This window comes from Littorina saxatilis, unplaced genomic scaffold (genome assembly GCF_037325665.1).
Source record: "Littorina saxatilis isolate snail1 unplaced genomic scaffold, US_GU_Lsax_2.0 scaffold_144, whole genome shotgun sequence".
NCBI lineage: Eukaryota > Metazoa > Mollusca > Gastropoda > Littorinimorpha > Littorinidae > Littorina > Littorina saxatilis.
Genome location: NW_027127561.1, coordinates 45001 through 54187, shown reverse-complemented (window position 1 = coordinate 54187; position 9187 = coordinate 45001). Strand labels below are relative to the sequence as shown.

General features: G+C 39.3%; 1 protein-coding gene across 1 annotated transcript in view; it reads right to left on the bottom strand.

Annotated features, from left to right (window-relative positions):
• Nucleotides 1-1474: 1474 nt before the first annotated feature.
• LOC138955990 (uncharacterized) overlaps nt 1475-9187 on the bottom strand; it is a 16036-nt gene continuing 8323 nt past the window's right edge. The window contains exons 3-5 of the mRNA XM_070327472.1: nt 5831-5866; nt 5419-5528; nt 1475-3028 (exon numbers count right to left, since the gene is read on the bottom strand). Of these exons, the coding sequence (XP_070183573.1) occupies nt 2861-3028; nt 5419-5528; nt 5831-5866 (314 nt within the window). The 3' untranslated portion in view covers nt 1475-2860. The remainder of the gene's footprint in view (nt 3029-5418; nt 5529-5830; nt 5867-9187) is intronic.

The window sequence follows — 9187 nt, the reverse complement described above, 5'->3', positions numbered from 1 at the left end:
AAGGCGAAAATACTACATTTAGTCAAGCTGTGGAACTCACAGAATGAAAAAGAACGCACTGCATTTCTTAACAATGACCGTAGTCCGCCGCTCGTGCAAAACGCAGTGAAACTGACGAGCCTGTTTAGCGCGGTAGTGGTTTCGCTGTGCTGCATAGCACGCTTTACTGCACCTCTCTTCGTTTGAACTTTCTGAACGTGTTTTTAATCCAAACATATCATATCTGTATGTTTTTGGAATCAGGAACCGACAAGAAATAAGGTGGAATTGTTTTTAAATCGATATCGGAAATTTAATTTTAATCATAAGTTTTATATTTTTAATTTTCAGAGCTTGTTTTTAATCCAAATATAACATATTTATATGTTTTTGGAATCAGAAAATGATGAAGAATAAGATGAACGTAGTTTTGGATCGTTTTATAAAAATATAATTTTAATTACAATTTTCAGATTTTTAATGACCAAAGTCATTAATTAATTTTTAAGCCTCCAAGCTGAAATGCAATACCAAAGTCCGGCCTTTGTCGAAGATTGCTTGGCCAAAATTTCAATCAATTTGATTGAAAAATGAGGGTGTGACAGTGCCGCCTCAACTTTTACAAAAAGCCGGATATGACGTCATCAAAGACATTTATCCAAAAAAAGAAAAAATCATCTGGGGATATCCTACCCAGAAACTCTCATGTAACATTTCATAAAGATCGGTCCAGTAGTTTAGTCTGAATAGCTCTACACACACACACGCACACACACACACACACACACACACACACACACACACACACACACACACACACACACACACACACAGACAGACACACACACACACACATACACCACGACCCTCGTCTCGATTCCCCCTCTATGTTAAAACATTTAGTCAAAACGTGACTAAATGTAACAAGTCGCGTAAGGCGAAAATACAATATTTAGTCAAGTAGCTGCCATTTTTCAGCAAGACCGTATACTCGTAGCATCGTCAGTCCACCGCTCATGGCAAAGGCAGTGAACTTGACAAGAAGAGCGGGGTAGCAGTTGCGCTAAGAAGGATAGCACGCTTTTCTGTACCTCTCTTTGTTTTAACTTTCTGAGCGTGTTTTTAATCCAAACATATCATATCTATATGTTTTTGGAATCAGGAACCGACAAGGAATAAGATGAAAGTGTTTTTAAATTGATTTGGACAATTTAATTTTGATAATAATTTTTATATATTTAATTTTCAGAGCTTGTTTTTAATCCGAATATAACATATTTATATGTTTTTGGAATCAGCAAATGATGGAGAATAAGATAAACGTAAATTTGGATCGTTTTATAAATTTTTATTTATTTTTTACAATTTTCAGATTTTTAATGACCAAAGTCATTAATTAATTTTTAAGCCACCAAGCTGAAATACAATACCGAACCCCGATCTTCGTCGAAGATTACGTGACCAAAATGTCAACCAATTTATTTGAAAAATGAGGGCGTGACAGTGCCGCCTCAACTTTCACGAAAAGCCGGATATGACGTCATCAAAGACATTTATCAAAAAAATGAAAAAAACGTTCGGGGATTTCATACCCAGGAACTCTCATGTCAAATGTCATAAAGATCGGTCCAGTAGTTTAGTCTGAATCGCTCTACACACACACAGAGACAGACACACACACACACACACACACACATACACCACGACCCTCGTCTCGATTCCCCCCTCTACGTTAAATTATTTAGTCAAAACTTGACTAAATATAACAAGTCGCGTAAGGCGAAAATACAATATTTAGTCAAGTAGCTGTCGAACTCACAGAATGAAACTGAACGCAACGCAACGCAGCAAGACCGTATACTCGTAGCATCGTCACTCCACCGCCCGTGGCAAAAGCAGTGCCCGTGGAATTGACAAGAAGAGCGGGGTATTCGTTGCGCTGAGAAGGATAGCACGCTTTTCTGTACCTCTCTTCGTTTTAACTTTCTGAGCGTGTTTTTAATCCAAACATATTAAATCTATATGTTTTTGGAATCAGGAACCAACAAGGAAAAAGATGAAAGTGTTTTTAAATTGATTTCGAAAATAAAAATTTGATAATAATTTTTATATATTTAATTTTCAGAGCTTGTTTTTAATCCGAATATAACATATTTATATGTTTTTGGAATCAGCAAATGATGGAGAATAAGATAAACGTAAATTTGGATCGTTTTATAAATTTTTATTTTTTTTTACAATTTTCAGATTTTTAATGACCAAAGTCATTAATTAATTTTTAAGCCACCAAGCTGAAATGCAATACCGAAGTTCGGGCTTCGTCGAACATTACTTGACCAAAATTTGAACCAATTTGGTTGAAAAATGAGGGCGTGACAGTGCCGCCTCAACTTTCACGAAAAGCCGGATATGACGTCATCAAAGACATTTATCAAAAAAATGAAAAAAACGTTCGGGGATTTCATACCCAGGAACTCTCATGTCAAATTTCATAAAGATCGGTCCAGTAGTTTAGTCTGAATCGCTCTACACACACACACAGACACACAGACACACGCACATACACCACGACCCTCGTTTCGATTCCCCCTCGATGTTAAAATATTTAGTCAAAACTTGACTAAATATAAAAAGAAACAAAACTCCGATAGTGTTGGAGAAAAAAAAAATCTCCAAGATTGGAGGTTTGGTTACAATTGTAATTTTGTTCCCTGTAAAATATATCATAACATATGCTTTGTACTTTACAACATGACATTGGATCTCGAAAGATTTTCGTTGTTTTCGTATTTAAAGTATTCAGTATATTCAACATGTCCTTTACCATCATCAACATGAAAAACCTGTAGTTTGAAGACTATTAGTATTCCACATGCAACTTTCATTTGGCTGCAAGTTTCATAAAGTCAATGCCGGCGTACTCAGTAGTTTCTCGCTCTGGGGGTGGTCGTTTTGCCTTTCTCTGTTGGTCGGTTGAAAAGGCAATAGTCGTGTACACAAGTCCGTCAGGGTTCACCATTTCAGACTGCTCTTCGGCTCTGTTCTTGTCCTGAAATGTTTGTAATATACATCACATCATATAAAACAGAATGAAAGACGCTTGAACATTTATATGTTTTTATATTTAGTCAAGTTTTGACTAAATATTTTAACATCGAGGGGGAATCGAAACGAGGGTCGTGGTGTATGTGCGTGCGTGCGTGTGTGTGTGTGTGCGTGTGTGCGTGTGTGTGTGTGTGCGTGTGTGTGTGTGTGTAGAGCGATTCAGACTAAACTACTGGACCGATCTTTATGAAATTTGACATGAGAGTTCCTGGGTATGAAATCCCCGAACGTTTTTTTCATTTTTTTGATAAATGTCTTTGATGACGTCATATCCGGCTTTTCGTGAAAGTTGAGGCGGCACTGTCACGCCCTCATTTTTCAACCAAATTGGTTCAAATTTTGGTCAAGTAATCTTCGACGAAGCCCGAACTTCGGTATTGCATTTCAGCGTGGTGGCTTAAAAATTAATTAATGACTTTGGTCATTAAAAATCGGAAAATTGTAAAAAAAAATAAAAATTTATAAAACGATCCAAATTTACGTTTATCTTATTTTCCATCATTTGCTGATTCCAAAAACATATAAATATGTTATATTCGGATTAAAAACAAGCTCTGAAAATTAAATATATAAAAATTATTATCAAAATTAAATTGTCGAAATCAATTTAAAAACACTTTCATCTTATTCCTTGTCGGTTCCTGATTCCAAAAACATATAGATATGATATGTTTGGATTAAAAACACGCTCAGAAAGTTAAAACAAAGAGAGGTACAGAAAAGCGTGCTATCCTTCTTAGCGCAACTACTACCCCGCTCTTCTTGTCAATTTCACTGCCTTTGCCATGAGCGGTGGCCTGACGATGCTGCGAGTAAAATGGCATTGCGTTCAGTTTCATTCTGTGAGTTCGACAGCTACTTGACTAAATATTGTATTTTCGCCTTACGCGACTTGTTATTTGCTCATGTGCCAGGAGATTCGTTCTATGTAACTTTCACTTACTCTTTTCGTAGATGTATAGCATGTATTTAGAGTGCTTACTCCCGTTGCGTCACAGATCTCAGTGATCTTTGGCTCATTAATTTGAGATTCAACATATAGTGTGCTTAAATTACACCGTTGCTGCTCTTAAACTCGTAAATTATGTCAACCTTAAATTAACAAGCAAATGTGTCCAACTTACTCTAAACAATAACATGGTTATTTAAAGTGAGAAAAATAGAGCACATTTCAAAAGAAGTAAGCCTCACTTTAAATTCAGCTAGAATTTAATCTTACAAACATAGTGTATACACTGCGCAATGTTCCTTGAGAATTAAGTTATATTTTGAAAACAATTCTCCCCAAAACAACAGGACAATAGGTGACTTGCCCTATCGGCCAGCGCCGCGAAGTCGTGCGATAAATCTGCAATACCTTGCGTGGTCTTGCGAGATCTGCCTCAAACTGCGGGCATGTTTTGATAGCTCTGTGAGACGTTGCGTTTCAGTGCAGACACTTCGCCTTGAAAATGGTGAATTTGCACTGTGCAAGAATAATCCTAAAGTTCGTTCATGACCCGGACACAAAGGAGAGGCGATCGAGTTTTTTTTTTTAAACACAAGCCAGAGAACACCAGTACTTGTGAAGCGATGGCTGAATTTTCTTCGACGTCAAAATGACGTGCCATCCCGGTACTCCGTTGTCTGTTCAATAATTTTATCAGCTTTGGTTTCTTGTATCCTGAATATTGTATTTTTCTTTGTTTGAGGTATTTTTGCAACTTTGGTACTTGCAATCGCATGAAAATTCTGCTGTTCGGTGGCCATTGTTTAAATCAGTGATTGTAGTGAATGGAAGGAACGATAACTCTTGAGAGCAAAAAATGTGCCCGCAGGGAAGTGAACCTTCCTTATCTTTCTCACGGGAGAGCTATTGTGCAAGTTGGCTGTTATAATGTTTATCAAACCTGCTCGTAAATCCTTTCAGATGAACACCCATTACTTTTATTTTTCATTGGCTTCTTAAGAAGAAAAATGTGCTGACTTCATGTATGCAAAAACGTTATGGCGGCAGTGTAGGGACAACAACATTCAATTCGAATTATTGAAAATGTTGTCCATAATTGGCATCGAATGTTAGCTTTGAAGTTTACAAACTGAATACTTGTTTCGCTAATCAAATATTGCCTCGAATATAAATCGCAAGAGACGTAGGGGTGATTTATTGAATTCCTAATTTGTTACTGCTGCGTGTTTGCATGACCTTGTTTCCATGGTATATCCTCTCAGGGAGTAAGTACATTGCTTTTACAATAAACGCAGCAAAGCAAGACATGCCATTGGAAGTACATTATAATCCCCATTTCAAGCCCCTGTATGAGCAGATTTCAGATAAGCAAGTATTGAGCGTACCGTTTCATTCCCGTCAACTTCATCCTTGTTAAAAGCGTAGTTTTCATAGACAGTTCCCTCGCCTTGTAGTGGACTCATCGATAGTGGTGTCATGTTGCTGTAGACCGATCCTTGGAAATATGCAGACATTTGTTAAGTTAATAAACATACTGTCATATGTTCATGCGAGAATGAATGTTTGCATGCATGCGTGCTTGCGTGTAAGTCTGTGTGTGTGTGTGTGCTCAATGTGTGTGTGTGTGTGTCTGTGTGTATGTGTGTGTGTCTGTGTGTGTGTGTCTGTGTGTGTCTGTGTTCGTGCGTATGTGTGTGTGCGTGCGTGCGTGCGTGCGTGCGTGAATGTGTGTGTGTGTGTCAAATGCGTTGAACAGGAGATAATAATGCACTAAGCAGGCACACAGTACAAACCTACCAGGTGTTTCAGCTGGATGAAGTGGTTGTTTGTCGCCTGAAAATGTAAACACATTTATTTCATGTTAAAGAGTTTTATTTGCAAGGAGAAAGCTACTTCTTACCCCATCCACTGCCTCCACTACGCCCCTCCCCCTCCCCAGGTTCTGGGGAGTGCACGGTAGGCCCCGTCACATTGGCAACTATTCCGCTTCTTCTAAGGTCGCGCAATAGCGGACCCGCGCAATAGCGGCCCCGCGCAATAGCGGGCCGACCCTATTATCACTGACCGATTACCTTGAAGCTTGATTAGACTTTAGATCTGCAGCCAGAATACTGAGACTACCATCAAAATCAAATGAGTTGTTTCAGACCTTTTTAATTTGACATCCAACCTAAGCAATTCACTCGCACACACGCGCGTGTGTGTGTGTGTTTGCGTACGGGTGGGTGTCTGTGTGTGTTCGTGTCTCTCTGTGTGTTCAACAAGCAAAGATTCACTGCGTTTATCTTGGAGTAAAGTCAGTCTAAACGGCATTCAACACGCAGTTTCAAGGAGCGGCCATGATGCCGTTTTAGACAGAATTGACACTACGCAAGCACGATCGGACAAATTAAAGAGATATTTCACGTACATGAAATGACTGGTTAGATCTAAAGAAATGTATTCAGTAAAATGTTAGTTTCTTTAAATAATTCTACACTACAACACAAAAATTAAACTAGAATTCGGATCCGAGTCAGCCAAACCGGTTTTGCCGACCGTAGCCTGCTGTGACCTTGGACCGACTTCGAACCTAAATCGAAACTGTCTTTGGGTGTGCACGTTAAAGATCCCACGATTGACAAAAGGGTCTTTCCTGGCAAAATTGCTTAGACACAGTTAATAATTGTCTACCTATACCCGTGTGACTTGGAATAATAGGCCGTGAAAGGTAAATATGCGCCGAAATGGCTGCAATCTACTGGCCGTATAAAATTTCATCTCACACGGCATCCCTGCAGAGCGCCTAGAACTGTACCCACGGAATATGCGCGATATAAGCGTCATATTGATTTGATTCAATGAAAACTTTCATTGTGTGTGCTTTCTTTACTATATTGAAACTGAAATGCATTCGAAAGCAAATCGAACAGTGGTTTGAATGTAGATTTAACACAAATTTACGGATGCACTTGTTTGCACTTCATTTCTTTAGCGACGTGGTTTCAGCATGGGGTTGTGAAAAGGAACACACCTCGCTGGCTCACCTATTTTACACACCACAGACAACTACAGTGCTATAAGTTGTGTTCCACGTTGTCTTTGGTGTGCCCATGGGATATACATGTTACAACACTCGTGATTTTTTATATGGCTTGTATTTCAGTCAAGACCCAGCGGGAATATCAAAGGGACTCACTCACATGGAGGTTACAACACGAGTGGTTTTTTATATGGCTTGTATTTCAGTCAAGACCCAGCGGATGAATATCATCGGGAGACACGAGCCTCTGGCGAGTGGCTCTCGATTGATATTCCCGCTGGGTCTTGACTGAAATACAAGCCATATAAAAAAAAACACGAGTGTTGTAATCTGTATATCCCATTCTACCATCAAACACAAAGTGTAGACTACTAGCGGCACTGTTGCGATCTGTGGAGTGTGAAACAGTGTTTTCAGCGAGACTTGGCCTTTTTGCAACCTTAAACTAAGTGACCGTCGCTGAAAAAATAAAACGAATGAGTGCATCTATAAGTACGCGGTAACACTACTTTCAGACCGTTTAAAAGCTTTAAGTAAAGGTTCATAAGTTGCAAGAAAGTAATGAAGTCGTATAGAAATCCATTTAGTTGAAGCGCACAATTCTTTTGCGTTTCAGGTCGGCGGAACGGGGAAACCGGTTTGGCCCCCATTTGGCTTACTCGACTCGATTCAGAATCGATTCCACGTTGTTTTTTTCGAACGTATTATTATACAATTAGTCTTATTGACAGAGAAGCAAATTTTAGGGAACACATATGTAGATTTAACCATTTGCTCCCTATTTGAAATGTATCTACGTGATAAACTGTTTTGCGAGTGTGTTTGCATGAACCTAAACTGGTATGGGTGTGGGGAAAACAGGACCCAAGTCTGTCACCGCCGCTTGATTGCATTTTGAAAGAATATGACTGGATTACGGAAAAATACACACATGTTAAGTTCTTAGATACCTTCATCGCCAATGTGGACTTACTGCAGAGCCAGGCAAAAGAGTAGACTTGCTCGCAAATACGTGATAACGAAGCGAAGCCAAAGGACGCGTCTCGGTAGATAAACCAGTCGTCTGGTACGATGCAAGGGAGGGTACTCGTTTTTTTGTTTTGGTTCGCAACCATTCGCATTATGATCAGTGGTGTTCGACTGTTCAAACTAGTGTTATGCACGGGTTAATAAAACTGCGGATAGAACTCTTTAGCAGCAAAGCAATTAAGAGTGTATTACAATCTACCTTTAAGCATATTTCTGATTGGATTAAGGTTGCGCCAGCTTAAACTCTAGTTTTTATCTGTGTGCTGTCCGGGTGCAAGGGAGACATTGTTTTGTTTTGGTTTTTGTTCTTGTAAACCGGTCTGCAGTAGACAGGGACACGGAGAAAACGTTCGAAACAGTATTGAGGGAACACATTTTCTTTCTGTTGTGTTGCATATTCTTTTTGGGATTATTCCTATGGTAGCGATGCTTGTCGACACACGGATAGCAAACAGAGGTTCGATCGTTCGCTAGCATCTGTGTATCTTGTAAGCTGAATGTTCGTTTTTTTCGACCTGCATTGCTTTCATAATGAAAGAAACGTTTGTTTATTGCATCCCATACATCAGATCAGTTCCGAGATTCATGTTTGCGTGCAACTGATATGGTTTTCTAAGCCGTGCGATACGATTTTGGAACATACAAATGTGTCACATTGTTCGGCGCGAGGTCAAAGGTCGGGAGGAACGTAGTTCTTTGCCCAAATCGGAATCTGCACTATCATATATTTTTTGGAGTCCATGATGTATTTATTGAGCTGTAAAAATACAACATATATACCCATACTGAAGTAACAGAGACAAAGAAGGGAGGTCATGGGATATGTATATATATATGTATAGGTTACAACACGAGTGGTTTTTTATATGGCTTGTATTTTAGTCAAGACCCAGCGGATGAATATCATCGGGAGACACGAGCCTCTGGCGAGTGGCTCTCGATTGATATTCCCGCTGGGTCTTGACTGAAATACAAGCCATATAAAAAACCACGAGTGTTGTAATCTGTATATCCCATTCTACCATCAAACACAAAGTGTAGACTACTAGCGGCACTGTTGCGATCTGTGCAGTGTAAAACATTGTTGCCAGCGAGACTTAGCC